The sequence below is a fragment of the Dama dama genome, chromosome 16 (assembly GCF_033118175.1).
Source record: "Dama dama isolate Ldn47 chromosome 16, ASM3311817v1, whole genome shotgun sequence".
Taxonomy (NCBI): Eukaryota; Metazoa; Chordata; class Mammalia; order Artiodactyla; family Cervidae; genus Dama; species Dama dama.
In genome coordinates, this window is record NC_083696.1 from 9,801,338 (window position 1) to 9,826,501 (window position 25,164).

Here is a 25,164-nt window from a genome sequence, read left to right on the forward strand (position 1 = left end):
CCTAAGTAGGATTGCAGAAGCATTAAATGAGGTAATGTACTTTTACGTATGATATATAACAGGTGCTCAATAAATTTTATATTTCTCTCTCTAGAAATGTTTTAGGCCATCACTACCACCAGATCCCTAAGAAGTTTTTTTAAGGACAGTGTCCATTTCTTCTTTCTTTTACTCAAAACAATTATTGACTACCAAATATGTGAGGGTACCTGTTATGAGCACTGAGAACAATAATGAACAAAATAAGTCTCTGTTCTAAACAGCTTATAATTTAAACCAAAGATAACAAACTAGTAGCCTGGAATTACGCCTGACCTATGACTTGTTCTATTTCGCCTACACTTTGAGCCATTACTTAAAAATGGAAATAGTCCATATACTGTCCAGATTTCCAGCGCCTCTTAAAAGATCAAAATATCTAACAACTGCTGCTGCTAAGTTGCTTCAGTCGTCTCCGACTCTGTGCGACCCCACAGACGGCAGCCCACCAGGCTCCCCCGTCCCTGGGGTTCTCCAGGCAAGAATACTGGAGTGGGTTGCCATTTCCTTCTCCAATGCATGAAAGTGAAAAGTGAAAGTGAAGTCTCTCAGTCATGTCGGACTCTTAGCGACCCCATGGACTGCAGCCCACCAGGCTCCTCCATCCATGGGATTTTCCAGGCAAGAGTACTGGAGTGGGGTGACATTGCCTTCTCCGTATCAACACGGAGGCCCAATTCCAACTACACAGCACCTGGCTGGAGCTGAGCACTTCCTGACATCTTTAAACCAGGTGTATTCTATCCAAGTGGAGACTTCCCCCACCAAAGTCTATCATCTGTATCTGAAGCAGTTTCAGTTGCCATTTATCATCGTTTTTGCTGCTCTTTTTCTTATAACAGAGAAATAGTTCTCTGTGCTCATGTTTCTAACACAAACAGGAAAACTAAAAGTGACCTGAAATAGCAAGTTTCAAGGAAAAAAAAGAAACAATTTCTGCTCAGTGGGCGTGAGGACAATTTCTACATATGTGATAGAAAAATGACAGGACTTAAAAAGCCCCTGCAAAACCATGAAAAATATTTTTGACTAGGAAAGATGCACGATGAACAATTCAGTGAAACAAAAAACAAATACAACTGTAACAGGGTTTGTTTTTGAATGCTTATGTAATGTTACGTTACTGTTACAAATGGCTGGGTGTTGCCCTTTGGTTACCCAACCAGCCCGAATTGAGCCCAGAGGTCTAGTCATGCCTGTGTCGATGTTGCCCGCTTTAGCACCATGCTCGCAAAGTAGTCTGTATTAAAAAGTTTTAGGTAACAGCTATCCTTAATACCATTATTACAAAGTTGAGAAGGCTAAAAAGATTAGTGGGAGAATGAGGCAACAGATGGCCGCGATTCCTCGAAACGAAAGCAGAAACCAAGTTATTAGGACACCAAAGCCCAGGGGAAGTCGCAGCTCCGACGGGCAAAGAGGTGGGCGAGAAGCCCAGCCTCTCGCCCGAAGGAGCCCCGCCCCGCCGGCTCAGTCCACGCCTCCGTCTCCCACGCTAGGCACCCGGCAGCTCCGTCGCCAGGCAGCGGCGCAAAGCACTATGGGAAAGGGCCGGAAACCCCAGTGAGCCATAGTTAATTTCTAGGTGCGATGGAGGCGTGAAGCAGGGAAACGAGCCTGGGAAGGGACGCCAGGTGCCTGTGAGGCCGGACGGAAGCCCCTCAGGTCAAAACCATGGCAGCCTCCGAAGTTCAGACGCACCGGCCACTGGAGGCGGAGGCGGGGCTGAGGGAGAAAGGCGGCTCAGGCGCGCGGGGCACTGTGGGACACGGTGTGGGCCACGCGGGGTGGGACGGAAGCCTCGCTGGGTCAGACCGTGGCGACGCGGGAAGTCCGGACGCCGTAGCGGCCTGAAGAGGAGGTCGCAGGCACGGTCCCCGGCCGCGACCATGGCGGAGAGGCCCGAGGACCTAAACCTACCCAATGCTGTCATCACCAGAATCATCAAGGAGGCGGTAAGCAGCTCCAGCTGGCGGCCGGACCAAGGGCGGACGAGCGGGCAGAGGGAAACAGGTGCTGGGCCGGTGGGTTTGCTCACCCTCGCTTTTCTCACAGCTCCCGGACGGTGTCAACATCTCCAAGGAGGCCCGGAGCGCCATCTCCCGCGCCGCCAGCGTCTTCGTGCTATACGCCACATCCTGGTAAGGTGGGCAGACTTAGCCGAAGCTTAGCTGGGCTAAAGCCTAAGGGAGGCGTAAAGAGATCCCCCTCGTTTGGAGTTTGTAACCTGGACCCCGCAAACCCCAATAATTATGTTCTGCCTCAGTGGAGCGAGGTTCCGAGCCCTCGTTCTAGATCTTGAAATCTCTGAAACAAAGTAAGACAATTACTTTAACCCTTTTGTATAAGGAAGGGTGGGACTTAGCGTGTCACAAGTATCCATGCAGGCATCTAAGACGCAGGCTTTCCCATTCCACCTTGGGTGCTCCTTTTCCCACCCACACCATACGCGGCAGGAGGGCATCTGACAGCCCTTAATCTTTCTTCTTTCAGTGCCAACAACTTTGCGATGAAAGGGAAACGCAAGACACTGAATGCCAGCGATGTGCTGTCCGCCATGGAGGAGATGGAGTTTCAGCGATTCGTTACCCCGTTAAAAGAAGCTCTGGAAGGTAACTGCCCTTTCGTCTTCTTGAACATCCAAGTAGACGTTCATCCTAAATGACCTGCTCAACCTGGCCCTGAGATTTGATCAACTTGAGTCTCTTTTAAAAGTCCAGTAGCAAGTATCGGATGCGACTCAAATGGCAGGCACCACCTCATTATCTGTTTGGTGATGCTGGGCAGAATATTTTTCCTTTTGTACCTCAGCTTTTCCAGTTACCCAGTCGAGTTAGCTGCTGCTGTCTGTCTGGTTCAGCCTTGCTTCCTAACCTCCTGGTTATCCTTACAGCTTATAGGAGGGAGCAGAAAGGCAAGAAGGAAGCTTCAGAGCAAAAGAAGAAAGACAAAGACAAAAAGACAGATTCGGAAGAGCAGGACAAGAGCAGGGATGAGGACAACGATGAAGATGAGGAAAGGCTGGAGGAAGAAGAACAGAATGAAGAGGAGGAAGTGGACAACTGAAGAGGATGGGGAGACGCCCCTTGGAAGAAACCACGCGAAAACCTGGTACATGTTTGTGTGAAGCTTTTTCTGGCTGGGCAGAGTAGTCTTAGGCAGAAGAGCCTGAGAAGATTGAAATAAAAACTGAATTATCATCAGGATTATCATCAAAGTCAGTGCTTCCCAGACTCAGAGCATCTGAGTATTAGAATCCTGTTTTGCTTAATCAGTCTCAAGGTTATAACTTTTTGGCAAGAGGGATTCTGAATGGCAAATTTAATTGGTCAGTTTGATCTCTTTTGTTTACATACACATATAGTTAGGCAATTGTTGGTCCCCAGTTCCCTCCCTGCCCCCCAGAAAAGTAATAATAACTTCCATGCTGCCAACTGTGTCCCAGATCACAGAGGCAGTTAAGGCTCAGGAAAAATGAGGGTTTGATCACAGTCAACCTATTTGATTATACAGTATTTGGCAATTCTAGCTTATTTCAAGTAATCAGAATGGCTTAGCTTTAGGAAACTAACAACAAGGTTGAAGAAAACAATGAAATCTGCTGTCTCTTCATTTGACAGTAACATTAATTACATTTTGTTTTCTACAGACCCACTTGGCTTAGAGCCCTTCTATATTGTCTGTAACCAGGCCTGTAACCTTCTATATTGCGTGTAACCTGCTTGGAAGGCTACCTTCTAGGCACATACTGTTTTTAAATCCACAGAGTAGAATTAGTTAAGCAAGGTTACCAATGTCTTACTCTTATAAAACAGGTGGTTTAGTCTTAAATGCACCTCACTGCCTGCCACTGTACAGCTTCAGAATTTGTCATCACTTCCTGGAAGGTATAAAATTCCAGGTTTTCGTGTCCAGTAGTCCATCTTCCAGATTTGTGACTATGACTTTTCATTTTTCCAATTCACGACAGGTTCCGAACTTTATTTTCTTCTAGGCACAACTTTCTCCCTCTGTGCTTCTCACCACCTGTCTTTGTCCTGCCTCTCCTCTGCTCCCCATTCCCACTTTCTCTGTCCCTCTTTTTTTCACTTCTGCCAACCTAGGAACTTGGATGACCTGCAATATCCCAGAGTATGGGTTCCTCTGATTCTCTAGTTCTAATCTCATGTCTTAAAACTGATTTTGTAAACCTCTTTGACCCATGAGGGAAATCTGATGGTGCTCAGGAATTTAATTCCTCCCCTAACCCATCCCCTTTAACTGCTTCTAAGTATCTCTGTTGACCTTGCCACGTTTTCTTCTCTTTCCATTTGGTGCTCCAAGCACTTTTTTGTTGGTCTCTTTAAGTTGAGTGCTTGGAGGTTGAAAGGTAGTGAAGTGTAGTTTGACACTGTTGATTTGTTAAATGAATACAGTGGAAAGTTTGTTGATAATTGAGTGAAAAATATTGAGAAAATTATAATGCTTTGTATAATAAAAAACATTATTGTTAAAAATGATGACTCCTCTATCATCCTTCTTGTTGATAGAAGTGTGGTTTGGGGGAGGACCACGGGTCGTGTTCTGTACAGTTCTTGTGGTGTGAGCTGGACCAGATCCTTGTAAACACGGGCTCTTGCATCACCTCGGACCACCAGCAGATGTTGGTTGTTAACAGGTAAGGGTGCTGCTCTTCAACCACAGTGAGAGCTTTCCAAGGCTCTGCTGGGCACCCTCTACATACTAGATGCGAACATTTATTGAATCCCTGCTATGTGTCTGGCAGTGTTCAAACTGCTATCAAGTATTAACTCTTAAACCCTATGAAGGAACACGGCTGTTACCTCCATGATTGCAGCTGTAACACCGTATCACCTCTGATCTGTTAGCCGTTTCAGAGCATTTTTCATGCAAACACAAACACAGTGGCTTTTCCTTCTCCACAGCAGAAACATCCCTTTTTTTTTCCTGCTTTTACATTTATATTTGTATGAAAGACAAAGTTATTCAATATATATTTGTTTCTTATTTCTCCCTTGCAATTTATATTGATGATATATCTCTAATAGCTATGATGTGACAGTATTACGTCCCTGCTAAAACAGCATACGGAGTCCTTCATAGTTCGTTACTGTACAAGTTTTTGTTTTTTTTTTAAATACACTACAGTTTTTTCATCTCTAAATTGGCAGTATAATACGTATCTCGAAAATTTTAACACATAATAGAAGATTCTTAACACAATGGCATATACACAATAAGGCCTTGTTTTTATCTTTTTCTCTTCTGTACACATGTTCATTTCCCTTTGAATTAACAGAACAGACTCCGAATTGGAAAGAAATCATTTTTGTAAGAAGCTCTGAGATTCTGTGAAAGAATCAGTGAAACTAGGTAGGCTGGTGTCCGGGCAAGGGGGACAGCGCAGGGCCCGAGACGCTCGCTCAGCATGCAGAACGACGCCTGAAAGTTCGTGGATCTGTATGTGCTGTGGAACCATATCATTGGCACCAAGGACCATGCATCCATCCAGATGAACGTGGCTGAGGTTGACAAGGTGACAGGCAGGTTCAACGGCCAGTTTAAAACCTCTGCTATCTGCGGGGCCATTTGCAGGATGGGCAAGTCAGATGACTCCATTCTCCAGCTGGCCAAAGCTGACGACATCATCTCAAAGAACCTCTGACTATAGAGATGATCCGGGACATGGAATATCTGTTATAAATAAATAGTGAAAACCTAAAAAAAAAAGAATCGATGAAACTGATAATCTTGTCTAAGATAATTAGTTTTCTTTCATACTAGTAGACTAAGAAAAATGTAAAATCTGGGTACATACACAATATAACATTTGTACTCTGTGATGAAATTAAAGACTAATCCCTGTGGCTTCTGATAAACATCAGAGGCACTGTTGTCAAGTATTTGTTTTTGGAGCAGAAGAATTTGAAATAAATTTCAAGTTTCAGTTTGCTCATTCTATGTTAATATATTCATTTCTAATTATATAATTTAATTTTTTTTAATTTAGGTAATGATTCCTAACATAAATTTCATGTGTACCTACCTGTGAGGCACTCAAAATAATTTAGTGGGGGCTTGGTTTTGTTTGTTTTTATTTTTATTTAGTAAGTATGGTATACATGCTAAAAGTTCAAATAAGAGTAGAGTTTTGTACATTTTCACAAACAACACATTCATGAAACACTGAGATCAATAAGCAACATGACCAGCACCATAAAAAAGTCTGATTTCCCTTCTGATTAATCCCTATCCTACCCAGTAGTAGTCGCGATCCTGACTCCCAGCACAGATTCATTTTGCCTGGGTTTCTACTTCATATAAATGAAATCATGCAATATGTTCTCTTGTGTCTGACTCCTTTTGTTCAACACTATATTTAAGATTTATATTGTTGCATTCACAGTACTTTTGATGGTTAAGAGTAACAGATTAAGGTAGAATTATATTTTAAAGGCTGCAGGAAGTGGAAACAGGTCTGTCAGCCAAGAATAAGAGAGAGAGGGGCTTCCCTGGTGGACCAGTGGTTAAGACAGCTCCCAAATCAGGGGGCACGGGTTTCATCTCTGGTGGGGGAAATAAGATCCCGCATAAGACATGGAAAAAAATCGATTATACCAAACAGCACTGAGATCCCAAATATGGCATGGCATGGCCAAAAAGACATGGGCAAAATAGATTAAAATTTCCACCCTGTGATTACCTCTATAAGGGGGGCTTCCCAGGTGGTGCCAGTGGTACAGAATCTTCCTGCCAATGCAAGAGACTCGGGTTTGATCCCTGGATCGGAAGATCCCATAGAGTAGGAAATGGCAACCAACTCCAGTACTCTTGACTGGAAAATTCCATGGACAGAGGAGACTGGCAGGCTATAGTCTACAGGGCTGCAAAGGATCAGACACAACTGAGTGATTGAACACACCTCTATGAGTTGAAGAAGTATGGTAAACATGTATTGAGGAGAAATCCTAGTAGTGACATGGGGCAAATTAATCTCTTGGCAATTGTTTTCCCAATCTATAAAATGAAGGTAGTAACATAGTTGTCATCAAATGTAGATAAGTGGATGTAAAAGGTATGGTTCTGTCCCTGGACTCTCTAATGCACAAAAAACATTACTTTCTTTCCACCACCTTCCTTATTTGAACACAGATCAGAACTCTAGTAGCTAGGAACTAAGCAGTATCATATTTTCCCAGCTTTAAGCCTCTCTGTCTCTTAGACTTGGAATATAAAGAAGTATAAAACAGGTTTGGAGTACAGATTTTGATAAATAAAACCTGAGAATAAGTGTAATACAACCCACTGGCATCCTTCACAGTTCAAAATCAACTGTTCAATAATCCCTGTCTCACTTTTACAAAGGAATTCTTTGCTACGGTATTGTTCCCGACCCTTATTTCACTCATCTGATGTTACCAGTTCACCCAAGCCCCATAAGACTCACCAGATCCCTCCTGCCCTTGAATATACTCTGCTGCACTTTGCCCACTCACCCTCAGACTTTTGGTCAAATCTCTCCTTGTACCCGTGATAGATAGACAGGTCTGATACTCCTATCAGACTTGAAGCCTTTCCAAAGTGCCATGTCTTTCACATCACATCTCCCAAACGATGGCACAGAGTAAGCCCTGAAAAATTACGCTGGAATAACTTTTCTCTGAAAACTTGGAGGGCAGCCTGCTGCTGAACTCAACAACTTTGAAATGCTCAGTCCGCAAAAGTGGACTTATTGTGCTAGGCACGATGGTGTTGTTTTAAAGTCCTAGACATCTAATTATTCTTTCAACAAGCAACCAGCGCCAAGTATGCGCTAGGCTGGGAAGAGAGGGGCTTTAAACAAAACCATCTTCGAAGCCGGTTCACACGCAGCACATAACAGCACCTCCCCTGACCCGCAAGTGGGCTCCCTAGGGCCTTTCCCTGCGCATGCGCAAATCTCAGCTAAGGGAGGGGCGGGCCCGCCCGCCCTTCGGCGCACTCGATTGGCCAGACCTGCTGACGCGTGGGAGGGGCCGCGGCGGGAGCGGACCAGCCCTCAGGCAAAATGCCCGTAGGGGGCGTGGCCTGCGCGCCGTCGGGGGCAGGCTGCGTGGGTGGGGGGAGTGCTGCTTTCGAAAGAGCCGCCCCGCCCCCACGTGGGCTCCGGGAGACTAAAGCGCGCGACAGCGGTGGCGGGAGCGGTGTCTCGGACCCCTTAGGGAGGCAGGTGAGTAGGGTCCGGCCTCGGGGAAATGGCGGACTTGGAGGAGGGGCTGTGGCACCAAAGTCTTGTGTCCCCAGACCCAGGTTGTGTTGTACGCCCCAAGCGCCGGCTGTGCAGCCGGGGACGGAGTCACCGTGCGACCCCCATTTGGAGCTCTTAAAGGTAGACTGTTCAGCTGCAGCGGGGTTTGGAGGCGGTCTCTGCGTGGCCCTTGCCCGTAGAGACCCGGGTCTGGGCTCCGAGTCTCCTCTGGGGTCCTTTCAGTTGGAGACCACTGGGGCTGTCTCCTTCGGTTCAGAGCCCGGGGTGCCTCGCAGGACGTGGGATGGCGGTGCAAACAATAACAGCCGCTCAGTGCTAGGATTGCTTGAACGTTATCTGCATTGGCCCATTCCGTCACATAACAGCCCATTGCGGTCAGTTCAAGTCCTTATTTACCAGATGAGGAAACTGAGGTCTTACAGCTGAAAAGTGACAGAATCAGAATTTGAACCCACATCCACAGATTCCAAAACCCACATGCTTAACCGTCGTGCTCCCAGCTGTAGCCAGGTTCAGAGTCACTGTTCTGCCTCTTCCCTCCTCTATTCCCTTCTCGCAGAGCTCTCCAGGAGCCCACCTCTGCTGATAGGCAGCTTTGAAATCTGTACTTAAAATATCCAGGGGTAATGGTGGACACTGAAGAATTCTTTGCTGGAGACCTGGCTTCTAGCCCCGTTGACCCTCTGTACAATCTTGGACCAGTGTCAGCCCAGATTACCATCATTTCAATGATGTAATCAGCACGCTTTAAGGAACTCCCTTAACCAATATGTTCTAGGAGTTTGGAACTGGCAGATTCTCCTTTTAGTTCCAAATAGCTAAGCCCAGATGAAACTGGGCTCTTCAAAGTCAAGACAAGGCCTGGGTCTCCTTCTGTTTAGTCCCCATTCCAAGTCCTGGGGCAGGCCGGAATAGATATTCAGGAAATGCAGGTTGAATAAACAGGCAGACAGTCGGATCCTTTTCAGAACTGCCTACCTATTGGGTCCTTCTGAGGCTTTGGATTTCTCAGCCCTGAGCACCTTTTACCTAGCTGGCTTTCCTGACTGTCTCCTCCCCTGCTAGTGGCAGAGCCAGCCTTCCCTGGCAGCAGCTTGCAACCCTTTGTGCCGAGACCATAGCCTCTGGAATCCTCAGAGCAACACAGCATGGGCGCGTCAGACCCAGAGCTCTTCTCAGCTCCTCCTGGTGGTGGTTCTCTAGGGCCCAACTTAGGTTACTCTCGGGTTGGGGAGGTTACCTTCCAGAGAAGGAGATATTTTCACAATCAGTCTGAAATTTACTTATGCCTCAGTGTCCCCTCTTCCATGAAGCCATCCATCCTTGATTCCCAGAGAGACAGGTCCCTCCCATAGCCTATAGTCCACCCCTCTACTGAAGCATCAGTATGGTGATGGTTTCTCCTCTACCATCTAAACTGCTGGAAGGCAGGAACCCCCACTTCAGATACCCTGGAAGATACTGTGGTCCATCCAGATTTGAGGGAATGTTCTCCCTTCTGGGTGCAGAGGGCACAGCTGTGAGGACCCTCCTGGAGGTCTAGTCAGCTCACTTCTGCTCCTGATGATAGTAAAAGTAGCAGCAGCTACATGTTTACCATGTGGCTCCTTGTGCCAGGCATGTACCTCTTCACTATCTCTGATCGTCTCTGCAGCTTTGTAAGTTAGATAGTATCGTTCCCATTTCATAGATTGTGAAATGAAAATTCTGCAACCTTGCCCAGAGTCACACACAGACATGACCTGGGACTGTGTGACCCTGAAACGTTGTTCTTTCTGCACCGCCTACTACAGCCTGCCAGTTAAGCTAGTGTGTTCTGAATCCCATGGTGACTTGCCCTTGTCTTTGGTGTGGTGTCACAGGATTTGAGCTGTGGTTTACAGGCGCCCTTAATTTAGGAGAAGGGCCTCTCCCAAGTTTGTGACAAATCTTCCAGTCTTTGAGGATCTTTTGAGAAAGCAAAACTTCCACCTGGATTTGGCTCTGATATTCAGGGGGTGTTGTTCTGCTGCACAAATGTTTGTTTATTAAGCTTGTGGGGGGGACAGGTAACAGGTCACTTGAGTGGAAGCCAGGTCAAGCTCAGAGCTGTACATGACTTGCCATGGGTGTCAAACAACTCCTGTCGTTTTCTGCACCCTGCTTCTACAGCAGAATGTGAGAGATTAAACAGGATTGGTGATTGCAACTCGTTTAATGTTTTCAGCACTAATACCCATTTCTCAAATCTTTCTCTGAAACCTAAAAAAAAAAAAAAAAAAAGGCAGATAAAAGTGGAACTGTGTTAGTAAGGCCTGCCCCTTACCACCCTCACCCTCCTCCCTTGCCCCCCACCCCTGAAACCCCCAGTCTCCTCTGGGTAAATTAGGACTGCACAGCCCTAAGCAGCCCTGCCCTGTTGCTTCTGAAGCCATTTGTTGCTTCAGCAGCCTTCTAAAGTAGATGTAGAGTTGAGGCCAGTGGAATGCAGTCTTGAATTCCAGAAGCCCGGGGCCAGCTGCCATAAAGGTTGTTTCTCTGCAAAGTAAGTTAGAACCTAGCTTCAGAATGTGAATGACGTTGAGCAAGTCACTTCACCTCTCTGAGTCTCCGTCTTCTTAGCACTAAAAATTAGGACAATTCTCTGCAATTACATGAGATAATATGTGTATAAAGTACCTAGTGCAGTGCCCAGCACATGACACACCCTGAGTATTTTTTCCTCTGATATCCTGCACCTCTCCAGCCTCAAGGCAGAGATAGCATAGGCAGAGAGACTTATGCTGAATCAAGTGTTTATCAGTAGTATGGGGTATAGTAGGCAAAACCCTGTAGTCATTGTCTGCAACAAACTCACATTCTGGCTCAGTCACTAACTAGCTGTGTGGTCTTGAGCAAGAGACTTAACCTCTCTGAGCTGGGCTAATCCTTGGCAGACCTGAGAGCAAATCTTGCACAGAATCGGTGCTCAGGACTTTGTATCTTCTGAATGATTGGCCATATGGGGGTTGGGCCATCTTTGGGGAGGCCTGGCTTGCCCTGGGTCAGATGATGTGGCTGGCCCCGGGGGTGTGGCGGCAAAGTGGAACCTGTGTGGTTCCTGATAACCCCAGCCCCGCCAAGGAGGAGGATCAGACAAAGCCAGCCCCTGAGCTAGCTGGGAGGAAGCCAGGGGACAGAGGGAGGGGAAGGCATCATTATTGTACTGCGGGACCCCCCTCCCACAACAGGCCTGGAGACTGAGCAGCTTTGGGTAAGTCCCTGCCCCTCCCTGGGCCTCTAGGTCCCATTCAAACAAGGAGAGATTGGTGGCTCTTTGTCATCCCCACCCACCACCCCCCCTCCCCAAGCTGGCTGTTAGGCACTTCCAAAAGGAAGTGTCTAAAACGGAGCTCTCCACCTCCTCTCTTTCCGAGCTCAGCTTCCCACCGCCCTCTTCCTGCCTGTCACTGGCTCCGCTGTCCTGCAGGTCAAGCAAGCTAGAGCATCCGCCCCAAGAGACTGCCTCTTGGCCGCCTTAGGATCGCCCCTCCTTCCTGCCCCTTTAGCCCCACAGCCTCTGTCCTCCTCTACTCCTAGCTGGCTGGGCTCCACTAATGCTGCAAGAATGATCTTCCTAAAGGCAGTCTCTGACCAAGCCCCTCCCCCCCAGCTCAGAAATCTTCCCTGACCTCATCCTGGCTACCCCCCACCCACCCCCCGGCTCCTCTCCTCCAAACACACATCCTCAGTTGCCTTTTCAGCCCTCCCAGCCATCCACACCCCGTCCTCCTGCCCCAGCCTGGCCCCTTCCTTCCCTTTCGGAGGGAACGTTCTCCCATTTCCCCCTACCAAGCTGAACCCACTCACCCTGCAAAACCAACTTCGAGTCCTGTCTTCTTCCAACAAGCTTCTGACCTCCTGACTCACACTGGAAAAGTCCTGGCTCGTTCATAGTGGGCTCGGCCTCTCCGAGATGCACTCAGTCAGCCCAGCTTCCCACGACAGCAGTGCCAGCTAGATGAGAAGCCACGTGGTGTGCGAGTGCCCACCATGGCCTGGCACATAGTAGGTGCTCAAGAAACACATCTCAATGCAGCAGCTTTCTTCTTACACCTCTTATTTGGCATTGAGGGCGTGTTGTCTTTGTACTCCATGTGATTAAATATTTACTGTGTGGCAGAGTGCTGTGGGGGAGGCAGAAATGAACTAAGTGTGGACCCTGCCCTGCAGAAGCTCTGCCTACCGGGAGGAGATAAGACAGGTCCACAGAGAACTATTACATAAGAGAGACTGATCTGGGCCAGAGGAGATGGTGCAGGGGGACAGGGAAGAAGGGGCTGCCTTGTGGAGAGCCCGGTCGGATTTGGGGGTGGGAGAGCTGTGGAAAGAGGAGCACAGCCTCCTAGGGAAAGAGGGTGAGCCAGGAGGTGGCCAAGTGTGGCAGATGCTTGGGGAGCAACATGAGGCTGTCTGGCTGGAAAAGACACTTGTGGCCACTCCTAGGGATGTCTGTCTCTCTGTCAGACACTGTGCCATTTAATCCTGTTCACCTCAGTCCTACCTGTTAAGAAGTCCATGGGTCAAGGGGTTAGCAGTGCTTTTTCCTAGAGGCAGAATTTTTCTCTTTCTGCTTATCTGTACTTTTCTAAAATTCCTGCCACGCCCATGGATGTCATTCATGGAATAGGCAGAGCTGAAGTGGTAGCTGGATCAAGGATTCTCATAGTCACTCATGTCCAGTCCATCCCAAACTGATTCTTTGATAAAGTACAATGAAAATAAATTATTAGAGACGTGTTTTTTTTTTAAAGAGTGACCGTATAAAATACAAATCCAGATTTTATATTATTAGATTCAGCTTGCTCTGGAAGTTTCTGAAGGCCTACTATCATGTGTCTACTCACCTTGATGCAGGCTGGCAGGGACTGATGAACCCCAGTAGCACTGGGTTAGAGCCTGGGGGAATGTGACCACCTCCGGGTACCAAGGACCATGCCTCACATGCCTCCCGTTGCCCCCAGAGCTGAGCACACAGCAGACCCCCGGGAGACCTCCATTCCAGCCAGCTGACTGTCCTGTGCCCACCATGCATCCTCAGTCAGTTCTGCACAGCGGCTACTTCCACCCCCTGCTCCGGAACTGGCAGACAGCCGCCACCAGCCTCAGCGCCTCCAACCTCATCTACCCCATCTTTGTCACGTGAGTCCCCCAATGAGCCAGGTCTCTGATCTACAGGGGGTGGGTTGGGGGTGTGTGTATGTGTGAACAGAGCAGGTGTCTGTGTTGTAAGGGGTAAAGTGAACTGTCATCTGGGAGCTCAAGGTATTGGAAGTGACCTATGGGTTTAGGACAACCATCTTTGAAAAAAAAACAAACCTTGAAAAGAATACAGTCCTCCTTGTTGGAAGATAAAAATAACCCTTGCCTGTCATCCTGAGTTTGTGCCATAAAACAGAAGTTGAGATCTTCTGTAGGTTGTACATGTAAAAAGTGGCAGTCATGATCATTCATGATAGCACCTGACTCTTATTGAGGGCTTAGTGTACCTTGGGTACTACTATGCTAAGCACCTATATATATTATCTCATTCTATCCTGACAGTATTCAGATGCGAAAAATACGGATATGATCCCTTAGAATGTCATCTCCACAAGGGCAAGGATTTTTGTCTGTTTTGTTCACTGTCGGATCACCAGCCCCAAGAACAGTACTTGACACATAATAAGTACTTAATAAATATTTGTTGAATAGGGAATTCCCTGGAGGTCCAACAGTTAGGACTCCATGCTTTCGCTGCCGAGGGCCCAGGTTCATTACCCGCTCGGAGAACTAAGAGCCCATAAGCTGCGCAGTGCATCCCCAATATACATATATATACTTGTTGAATGAGTGAATGAATCGACCCAGGATACAGATCAAAGAGAATATCATGTGGTCAGGGTCACCCAGGCAGTAAGTGACTGGGCTAGCAACCAAGGCCCTTCTGACCTTAGAGTCCAAGTTCTTACCCACTTGACTCCTTCCTGTGAGTACTGTTCTTTGAGCACAGTTGCTTGTTGTCACTGTTATTCTTGTTGTTCCTATTATTATTTCAGACCCTGGGCTTGGCCAGGCAGGGAAACCAGACACTGGATCCCATCCTCCTCCCACCACCTCTGCCTCCACATCCCTTCCCAGCTTCCCAACCATCCCTCCCAGTCACCCCCTCACCGCTGGCCCTTCCCACAGCTACCAATCCATAGCCCATCCCCGGCTCTTGCAGGGATGTTCCTGATGACAAACAGCCCATCGCCAGCCTTCCAGGAGTGGCCAGGTAGGAGTTGGGGTGGGGAGGGCAGGGTTATGATGGAGGGAGCGATTTCACAGGTGGAGGTGCCAGGAAGCTGATGCAGACCCAGGAGAGAGACGATCTGGAGAGGCTGAATTCCAATCAGAAGGGTTTTCTCAGGGGCTGAGTTCCACAACAGAGGAGGCAGCCTGGTGCCTATCACCAAAGGCATCACAGCAGAGAAGAGTTGAAGTTCAGATGAGAGCTCAGTAACAGAACCTTGAAGGGGTTTTCCAAGCTGAATCCCACAGCTCTGCCACATGGGGCCTCGGTTTGCCCGTCTGTCTGATGGGTGCGTTCCTGCCCCACCCTGTACTGTGAAACTTGAGCCCTTCTGATGCCATCTGCAACTTGACTCTTAGCAGAGGCGCAGACCAGAAGGGTCGGGGGACCCTTGCCTGGGCCCTGCCTCACTTCAGCCCTGGCACACAGGTACGGTGTGAACCGCCTGGAAGAGATGCTGAAACCCCTGGTGGAGGAGGGCCTCCGCTGCGTCCTGATCTTCGGTGTCCCCAGCAGAGTTCCCAAGGTGATGAGTCGGAGGAGGAGTCAGAGGAAAGGGTGGGGGGGAGGGATAAGCTGAGGTTCCACAATGACCACACCCTCGCTCCAGCCTCGTGCTGGCCCAGGGCTCTGCTACATGGGGCCTCAGCTTGCCCATCTATCTGATGGGTGCGTTCATCTGTCTGATGGGTGGCCTGGGGCCACTGGTGAAGGAGCACAGCCCCTGCCCTGGAAACAGCAGCCGTGTGGCATCAGGAAGCGAAGCAGGGCTGCAACTCTGAATGGGCAAGTCGGGTCCCGTGTACAAAGTGGGAACAGTCCTCCCCAGGCTTCCTGGTCCAGGGGCGGTGGTGGTGATGAAGGAGTGGGCTGGCCTGCTCTGATAGCGGGCCACCGTGCATCCCTAAGGCTTCGTGTAATAGACACACTGCGTTGTCCTTCCCCTGCCGCTAGGATGAGCGGGGCTCCGCAGCCGACTCCGAGGACTCCCCGGCTATCGAGGCCATCCGTCTGTTGCGCAAGAATTTCCCCAGCCTCCTCGTGGCCTGCGACGTGTGCCTGTGCCCCTACACCTCCCACGGTCACTGCGGTGAGCTCCCACCTCCCACTGTTGCCACCCGTACTCCCACTGCGCTGGGGATGTGCTAACGCCCGAGCTGTTCCCCCAAATCCATCTGTCTGTCCTGCAGGGCTTCTGAGTGAGAACGGGTCATTCCAAGCCGAGGAGAGCCGCCAGCGGCTGGCAGAGGTGGCTCTGGCCTATGCCAAGGCAGGTGAGTGAGCCCCCAGCGGGGATGAACACCCTTAGGTCAGGGAGGCGGCAGGGTGGACAGAGGAGGATCCCAGAGTTCTAAAGGCAACCCTCTGCCCTTCAGGATGTCAGGTGGTGGCCCCGTCAGACATGATGGACGGACGCGTGGAGGCCATCAAGGAAGCGCTGATGGCGCATGGATTCGGCAACAGGGTAGGGGAGGGGTGTGGGGAGGTGAGAGAGCCTGGGCCAGACCTGCCCCTGCGTCTGCTCCTCACATGGACGAAGCAAGGCCCGGAGCTCCAGTGGGCCTAGGACACAGGCTTATCTTCAGACCTGGGTCCTTCCTCTCCTTGTCACTTCGCCCTGGGACACGTGGAAAGGGCTGGCTGAGCCGAGACCCCTGTTATCTCCCTGCAGGTATCAGTGATGAGCTATAGTGCCAAATTCGCTTCTTGTTTCTATGGACCTTTCCGGTGAGTAGGGATGGATCAGGGTCTGCTGTTGAATCCCTGACCTGCTAGCCCAAAGCTGGAGCCCACCCTGGTGTCTCTGCTTCCCAGGGACGCGGCTCAGTCGAGCCCGGCCTTCGGAGATCGCCGCTGCTACCAGCTGCCACCCGGGGCACGAGGCCTGGCCCTCCGTGCAGTGGTGAGTGAGCCCCACCCAGCCTCCCCCCACCCCAGTCGCCTCGCCTCCTAGGCACTGCCCACGCCATGCCTCATCTCTTAGGACCGGGATGTTCGGGAGGGAGCAGACTTGCTCATGGTGAAGCCAGGAACGCCCTACCTGGACATCGTACGGGAGGTGAAGAACAAGGTAAGAACAAGGGTGTCGCCACCCAAGACTGAGTCCAGTTCAGGTCAGTCCTGGCTCTGTATACCGTGTGACCTTGGGGAAGGCATTTTCTCTTTCTGGGCAACAGGGTATAAAGAACAAGGGCCAAAGCAGGGGCTGGGGAGATGAGAGTGTGTCCACAGATTCCGGGACCTTTGATCGAGGGAATCTCAGAGTTGGAAACAATCTGCCCAGGAACTGGAATGCTCCCCCACCTCCCGTATCCCATCCCTGCCAGGGAAACACTGTGGGCCTCTGTGCCAGGGCTTGCAAGCGCCTTTGAACAACTCAAGAGTGGGCCAGCCCGCCAGCAGCAATGACTCAGGGCTTGCGGCAGGGAGGAAGGGACACCCAGGGGCACAACCACCCCCCGCCACCTCAACCCGCCTGTCCCCCACTGCTTCCCCACAGCACCCTGAGCTCCCCCTGGCCGTGTACCACGTTTCTGGAGAGTTCGCCATGCTGTGGCACGGGGCCCAGGCCGGGGCATTTGATCTCAAGGCTGCTGTCCTAGAGGTCATGACTGCCTTCCGCAGAGCAGGTGAGTAAGCAGGAGTCGGGGGTTTTGACCTGGGCCACAGGGAACTGATAGGCACCTTGCCCAAATAGGGAAATAAAGTTAGGGGACAGCCTGGAGTCACCTGTCTGGAAATATCAGTGATCTAAACAGACAGGCTGGGGAAGGGATGTGAAACTGCGGGGCAGAAGGTGAGCAAATGAAGCATGCAGAGCCCTCAGTTACTTTTTGATTGTGAGACCTTGGGCAAGTCACTTCTCTAACTTCAGTGTCCTCGTCTGTAAACTGGGGTTGAGACAGATGATGCGTGGTCATCAAGGGGATTAAATGAGATGCTGTGTGTAATTGGCATATGCAAGTCATTTCAGAAATGAGAGCTGGTTTTGTTGGTTAGGCTCACGGCGTGGCAGGGGAGCTCACAGCTTACCTGTGTCCCCCAAAAATGTGCAATTTTATACATTGGCACACTGAGACCCAGAAACAGAAAATGCTTTCCCCAAGGTCACACGGGGTATAGAGCCAGGACTGACCGGAACTGGACTCAGTCTCAGGTGGTGACGCCCTGGGGCTGTGCCTCTTTCATAATAGCCTTCTTCCCACCCCAGCCCTCACCTCCCAGGAGGTATTTCCCAAGCTGATGCCGCTTCTTTCCCCACACAGGTGCCGATGTCATCATCACCTACTACACGCCTCAGCTACTGCAGTGGCTGAAGGAGTGATGAAGAAAGTGTACCAGATCCGAGAACTAGAACCTTTCTATTCCTGAGCCTTGGAGAAGTGAAAACCAAAGTAAACGATGCTCTTAGAACTGTGCACTCCTGCCCTCTTCCTGCTTATGTGCTGGCGGGCGCTTGGAAGCCCTGGGTGGTTTCTGCCAGCCTGCCAAATCTCCCCACTCGCAGCCACATCCTCACTGGCTCTCCCAGGCTTCCCAGCCCCTCCTCTGGGTCAGTCCTGAAGCTCACCTCTGCCAACCCCGGTCCTTCCTCTAGGGTCGCTTCAGCTGGAAAGCCACCAGGACTCATGGCATCAGCTCAGTGGGTCCTGGGAGAAGGGCTTGGAACATTAAGGGAGAGAGGGCAGTTGATTTTTGGACCCTAAGCAGCTCTGGAAAGCTTGAGGCTTCTGGCAGCAGAGCTGGGCACACAGGCCTATATTGACACCCTGGGTTTAGAGTTGACATTTGCTGCAATTCCACTGGAAAGCGATCCCCACACAAGCCATTGGTTGCCAGGCTGCCTGAGGTCTCCTGTTGTTCTCTGAGCCATAAACCCGGAGAAGAATTACTCATTAACAAGCAGAAAAGAATGAATTCATTAACAAGCAGGAATGCTGCTGAAGGATCAAAATTCATAAGCAAAGAAAGAATTCCTGACTGTTGGAGATGGCACCACTGAAAAGGCTCTTTATTGCAGAGATATTTCTTGAGAAGGTCTGCTGTGTGCCCATACATGATACTGGGTCCTGGGGATTTATAGCAGGACAGACTTCAGCTTGTCTCTGCGTGGAATCTACACAAGGGAACCAGGGTGACAGATGCCAACAAGAAAACAGACAAATAAGGCAGTTACAGATGGTAATAGTGCTTCCAGGGAAAGAAAGGGTCTGAGACAGAATAATAGATGATGGGCCTCGCTTGAGAAGCCCTTCCTGAGATTGAGGGGCAAAGAAAGGCCTTTACCAAGAGGAGAGGGAAGTGGACGTCAGAAGCCGCAAGAATGACGGCGGAGTGTGGGAACCAGATGAGGAAGAAGGTGGATGACAGCACTGGAGGTTGGAAAGGTAGAGCCCACACTTCGTAGGAAGCTTGGTTTCTATCTTGTATCTGATACAAAGCCATCTGAAGGGTCTTAACCAGGTGTTATGTGTGTTCCAGTTTCCCCCATTCTGCTGCTATGAAAAAAAAATGGAGGGGTGAGCCAGAACCAGCCTGGTTGGGAGGCTGCTGCAGACCCCAGGGAACCACGCCAGTGGCCTGGACCAGGGTGGTGGCAGTGGAGAGCAAAGGAAGCGGAATGTGTTCAGGATACATTCTGAAGACCGAATAAGCAGACTTTGCCAAAGTTTTCCTGTTGGGGGATTGAGGCAGGGAACGAGATGCCTTCATGGGTTTCTGGCTTGAGAAACAGGTCTCTGTTGGTTCTTCTAAGGGGATGGGATGTGATGTTCCCCACCCCCTAGTCAGAGTTCAGGCCCAGCTAAGGAGGGGCCATTTTTCAAGTCCACCTGCCTATCTGCAGAGTGACAGAGAATCCCAGCTCTAGAGCCAAAGCAAGACTATTTTGGATGTTAAAGCGGTACAACCTATTTTAAAATTTAGAAATATTTGAGTCAGAGGCAGCTCCCCTCTGACTCCTGGTGCTGTTCCCCAGAGCTGTGGCCACCTCATTCTGTACTCAGCTTTTGGGACGTGAAGAATCACCTTGAGACCGAAAACCCGAGAGATGAGCCACTGATGGGTCTCAGAGCTTGGACCACGCCAGAACCTTGCACCACCTTCGTTTCTGTGCTCCCTGGCCCTAAGCTCATTTCTGATTAGTGTGGAAGGGAACGTTCTTCAAGGCCATCCCACACTCATCATTGCCAAGCTGAGAGGGGGTCCAGCTCTGTTCTAGGCACAAGGAGATGGGAGACGAACCATTCTCAGGAAGCAAGTAACTGTGTCCCGAGCCCCCAGGAGTTAACATTGAGCAGAGTGATGATGGGGCTCCCTAAGGAGAATCAATAGGCAGACCTGTTAGCACTGATGTAGTGACAGGTGCTGGGAAGGCCACCAGGTATGACCTGGTATGACCTGGTAGGAAGGATCAGAAAACACTTCCCTGAGGCCTGATGTTTAAACCTATACCTAGAAAGCAAGCAGCCACGCTGGCACATGTTTAGGGATGATCATTCCCAACAGAAGGGATCGTGGGGCCAAAGTGAGCTGGATGGCTGGTGGCTGAAACACAGGAAAGGTTTTTAATGTTTTTTTTTTTAATCTTTTTTATTTTCTAAATTATTAAAATATGATAACACATTTACAGGAGACTTGGAAAATACAGTACAAAGTTAAGATTTTTAGTTGGAATTTCAATTTATAGAAGCATTTTGACAGCACTGTGGCAAAGCACGAATAAGAAATGTGGCCTAGGCTGAGTGGTGACCGTGGGGATGGAGAAGAGAACCTATTTAGGACTTAGGTGAGATGTCAAGGACAAACTTGGCTTGAGCTCCTGGGTGGCTGATAGGCAGGCCATTGACTGAGGTGAGAAAGCTTAGAGAGGGAATCCTAAATTTAGCGTGGGTTTGCAGTGAAGAAGCTCTGTCTGTTAGTTTATGTTTATATGACTCTCTCAAGGCTGCTCAACAAGTTTGTGGCAGAACTGGGTCTAGAACCCCAGTCACCAAAAACAGCAGAGCTGGGATTTGAAATCACATAGCGCAGTTCGAGGCCTCTACCCTTACCCAGTCTGCCATACCACCTCCCAATAAACAGTACCAAAATTATAGCTCTAACACTGATGCTCTTAGTAGCTCTAGTAATGGGGCACATCCAGGGGCTGAGCTACCTTCAGGCATGTGGTCTATGTGAGTGGCGCCCTCTGGAGTCAGGGCTTAGCACCTGAGGTGCCGTAATTTTATCCTTGGGCAGAGAACTCAGCTTTCACAAGCAGCGAGGCATATTATTCTCAGACTTCCTGGTATCTGGTGAGCATTAAGGGCCTCTCTCAACACAATATGATTTTCTTATTTCCCTCTCAAGACGTGCCAGCTTGGATGGTAGCTTGTCCCTTAATGCGGCATCCCGCAGACCACCACAAATAACCGGCACATTCCCTCGTCCTCACTTTTCATTTCACTAAGATCCCTAAAACTACCTCAGTGGACATATGGCTGAGGGCCCCCAAAACAGCAAGCATTTAAACCAGATATTTTACAACCGATTTCCCAACTAGGGAAGGGGGAGTCCAGACCTTGCCCCGTATGGACTCTGCGAGTTCCATATATTAGGGCCTGTCACTTGCAGCACCCCATATTCTGTCTTGTTCTGGGTGCTCTTGGTGGCAAGTGACACATACAGCCTCTCCCAGAAGCCTGTATCCCTTCCTATCTCTCATCTGTGTTTGCCTCAGCTTGCCTTTATTCTAATATGGGATTTTGCCACTTGATAGCTGCATGGTCCCTGTGTGTAAGTCGCTCAGTCATGTCCGACTCTGCCATCCCATGGACTGTAGCCTGCCTGGCTCCTCTGTCCATGGAAGTCTCCAGGCAAGTATACTGGAGTGGATTGCCGTGCCCTTCTCCAGGGGATCTTCCTGATCCAGGGATCGAACCTGGGTCTCCTGCGCGGCAGGCAGATTCTTTACCATCTGAGCCACCAGGGAAGATGGTCCTTAATCCTTTCTATCCCAGTATTCGCATAACAGATCTCTGGAGGTCTCTGATTGGTCCTGCTCGGGTCACACGACCAGCCTCAGTTTAGTCCCTGTGAACAATGGCATGGGAGATGTGGCGAGGAGATGGAAGGCTGGTAGGATCTCAGAGCTTTTGCACCTGTGGTTGTCCCCTTTGCCTGGAATGCTTTTTACCTAAAATCTTTAATGGCTGTCTCCTTTTTCATTGTTAAGATCTTGGTTTAAATGTCACGGCCTCAGAAAAATCTGCTCTGACATCAGATTTAAAGTCATTCCCCAGTTAACTCTGTGTTGGTCAGAATTCATGTTCAGTAATTATAACAAAAGCCCAAGTAATGATAGCTTAAGATGGAAATGTGTTTCTGAGTCGTCTGGGCTATATGGTCAGCTATGTGATGTGGGGGGTCATGGCTCCTGCCTTGTTCTGTCATCAACACATCTTGGCTTCCATCTCATGATCAGTTGGTGGATCTAGTTCCAACCATCAGGCCCTCTTTTAGTCAGCAGAAAGAGGAGACGAGCAAGCAGAGGGCATGACACCTCACAAGGGCACAACCCAAAAGTTACACATGTCATTTGCCCTTGTCTGAGCTTAGTCCCATGGCTAAGGCTGTTTTTTTTTTTTCAAACAATTTTTTTTGGTCACACCATGCTGGAAGAGAGTCTTCTGGAAGGCTGGAAGAGTTTAGGGGGGCAGCCCTGTGCTCAGCTAAAACTTGGGAGATTCAATTACTAAGGAAGATGGAGAGATGGATATGGGGGCAAATGGCTATCCCCACCACATGGAGTTTTTGTAATGACAGATACAATGGCCAGAATATCAAAGAAGTCCTTAGAGACCATCTGGTTAAACACTCTAATTCGATAGATGAGAGCCAGAGAGGGGACTTGTCCAAATTCACACAAGCCAGTGTTAGACCAAGGCTGGGTCCGGATCTCCTAACTCCAAGCCCAGTGCTCAGAACTAGGGGAGGGATTGCTTAGGACTTTATGTATTATCTTAGCTTCAAGTACATTTTTGTCTTCATGTATTATGTCTAACAAGAATATATTCATGTGTTATTCATGTAAGTGAAAACTTGGCCAATATACATGAAAAAGTATTATATTCACTACTTAACACAGGAAGTCAAAACCATAATGAGATACCACCATATATCCATCAAAATGCCAAAAACTTAAAAAAACAGACTACCAGTTCTTGAGAATGTGGAGCAAGTGGAACTCTCCGGCATGATTGGTACAATCATTTCAGAAAACTGGCCCCATCTACTGAAATGGCATACACATACCTATGGCCTAGTGATTCTACATCTAGGGATTTACCCAACAGAAATATGTATGCATGTGACCAAAACACATGTTCAAGGATATTCATAGAGGGCACTACCCTGGTGGTCCACTGGCTAAGACTCTGCACTCCCAATGCAGGGAGTCCAAGTTTGATCCCTGGTCAGGGCACTATATCCTACCTGCCACAACTAAAGATCCCCCATGCCACAGCAAAGATCTTGAGTGCCACAACTAAGACCTGGCAGGCCAAAAAAATGAATGTCTGTAGAGGGTCCTTCCTGGCAGTCCAGTGGTAAGATCCCAGGCTTCCACTACAGGGAGCTTGGGTTCAATCCCTGGTTGGGGAACTAGATCCCATATGCTGCTCCATGGTGTGACCAAAAATAAATTGTTTTTTAAAAAAAGGCAGTATTGTGACATGCCAGGTGTCTCCAGGAGCAATCACTAGGCCAGAATCCACACAGGGGAGGTGAAAGAATGAAACCGTCTAGGAATTCCTGTCATCGGCCTTAGGGAGGAAACTACCTATGACATGGACCTATTTTTGAACTGGTTAATTTTTTAAAAAAGAAAAGTTTATTTCAAAATAGCAGGACTTATTGACTTTCCTGTGACTCTCAAGGCTCCCTTCTCTGCTGAAAAACTTAACTTGAGTCAGGCTCTCCCTTGCTGGCCAAGGTCTGTGACTCTGAACTTTGTACTTCCTCCCAGGCCTGAGACCAGTGAGGGTGAGGCAGTTCTGAATAAAATCAACAGAGCAGCCTTGGAATACAGAGGGATGTTTTGTTTTTACAAAATGAAACAAAAAACAAAAGAAGTGGAGGGAAGAAAGGAATAAAATTGCATGCATGTTTGTGTGCTCCTAGAAAATGGTCTATTAGCATAAAAACCCAAACTGCAGCAATCCCTGGGAAGTGGTTGGACAAAGGAGAGGCCATTGCTCTTGCTCAGCTGTACTTATCCTTAATCTTCAATTGGCCGCCCTTCAGATCTTTGTTCCCCCCCTAACTGGTTCATCCAAAGAAGTCCCCTGTCACTGTTCGGGAAACCACTGTTTTCTGTCTCCATAGCTCTTACCACCAGTGAGATCTCCTTTATGTACTTGATTTTTTTCTGCCTGCCCCTGTTCCTTGAAGGCAGAAACCCTGTCTTGTTTCCCATTGTATATATCCTCAGTGAAGAACAGGGTGTCAGACATGAGCAGATAAGGTCAGCACAAAGTTAGGGCCCTCAATAAGCAGTTAGTGAATGAGAGGTTGGGCTGTTGCTTTGTATTTTTAGATTTTTGAGATGAGCATGACTACTTTTGAAGCAGGAGACAGATGGGCTCTTGGGCCAAACAGCTGATGTTCGTCAAGTGAATGACACTGAAATTTTATCCTCAGCCAGATGAGAACAACGCCTGATTCCCTTCCCCCACCAAAATGGAAGAAATGAACTAACAGAGAGGAATTTGTTAAACAGAAATGGAAAAGTGGGGTTTTTTACTGCTAACAAGCAAGGGAAATGGAAGAATGAGTAAACAGCTATAAAACCCCCAAGAATAGGCCTGGAAGAGTCCAGCGACCCTAGTTTTACTCTAGCTGTTTCTAGTGCACACAACTGGACTTGTCCTTCACAAATTTAATTCCTTAATCACTCTCTGTGAATTCTATCCTGCACCTGGCATTCTTTTCCCCTACACATCCTTGTAACTCCCCTGGCATTCTTTATTTCAAAAAGGTTACCAGCCAATAAACTCGTTGACGACCAAACTCAATGTTATGGCCATTTTAAAACTTTGCAGAAAAAAAGAATGCAAGATTGTCACTGCCTTGAACGGTATCACATACCCCTGAGCAAAGCCTAGACTATAAGGGGAAACATTATCTGAGGCATTAGCCTGCTGCATGCCCTCTGCCTGGCAAAGAAATAAAGCTATGCTTTCTCTTTCCTCCAAAACTGTCTCTGTATTTCTATCAGGCATCCCTGCAGTGCACAGATACCTAAAATTTTGACTTCTTTTTTCATAAAAAAGAAAATCAACATGTTTCTACAGAGGACTCTACCCTCAGCAAATTGTCTTGGGTTAAGACACGTGTTCAACAGAAAGCAATTCTCTACGAGTACTGACTGGGGACTCAGACCAGAGAGGGGCAGCACCTTGCCCAAGTTTACCCAGCACTCACCAAGCCAGACCTGGACAGAAATCCCCTCCTCCCAATCAGCCTGGGCACCTGGGGAGAGGGGGGCTCCGAAACCAAGGCGGGCGGAGATGGAACTTGGCGGGGGGGTGGGGGGCGGAAGGAG

General features: G+C 48.8%; 2 protein-coding genes and 1 pseudogene across 3 annotated transcripts; all 3 read left to right on the forward strand.

Moving 5' to 3' along the window:
* Positions 1–1,615: 1,615 nt before the first annotated feature.
* Positions 1,616–4,538, forward strand: POLE3 (DNA polymerase epsilon 3, accessory subunit). Its single transcript, XM_061163375.1, has 4 exons — positions 1,616–1,994; positions 2,095–2,180; positions 2,533–2,651; positions 2,933–4,538. The coding sequence occupies exons 1-4, from the start codon at positions 1,929–1,931 to the stop codon at positions 3,103–3,105; spliced, it is 444 nt and encodes a 147-aa protein (XP_061019358.1). The 5' UTR covers positions 1,616–1,928; the 3' UTR covers positions 3,106–4,538.
* Positions 4,539–4,660: 122 nt separating this feature from the next.
* Positions 4,661–5,857, forward strand: LOC133071076 (small ribosomal subunit protein eS21-like; annotated as a pseudogene).
* A 2,247-nt stretch (positions 5,858–8,104) lies between these two features.
* On the forward strand, positions 8,105–24,629 carry ALAD (aminolevulinate dehydratase). 2 transcript variants are annotated; one of them, XM_061163376.1, is made up of 12 exons: positions 8,105–8,248; positions 13,270–13,447; positions 14,511–14,561; positions 15,009–15,105; positions 15,534–15,669; positions 15,770–15,853; positions 15,956–16,044; positions 16,252–16,307; positions 16,395–16,482; positions 16,564–16,650; positions 17,080–17,209; positions 17,846–24,629. In XM_061163376.1, the coding sequence occupies exons 2-12, from the start codon at positions 13,335–13,337 to the stop codon at positions 17,902–17,904; spliced, it is 990 nt and encodes a 329-aa protein (XP_061019359.1). In that variant the 5' UTR covers positions 8,105–8,248; positions 13,270–13,334; the 3' UTR covers positions 17,905–24,629. The 2 variants fall into 2 exon arrangements, with proteins under 2 accessions (XP_061019359.1, XP_061019360.1); XM_061163377.1 differs by lacking the exon at positions 8,105–8,248 and adding an exon at positions 11,364–11,519.
* The last annotated feature ends 535 nt before the right edge of the window (positions 24,630–25,164 follow it).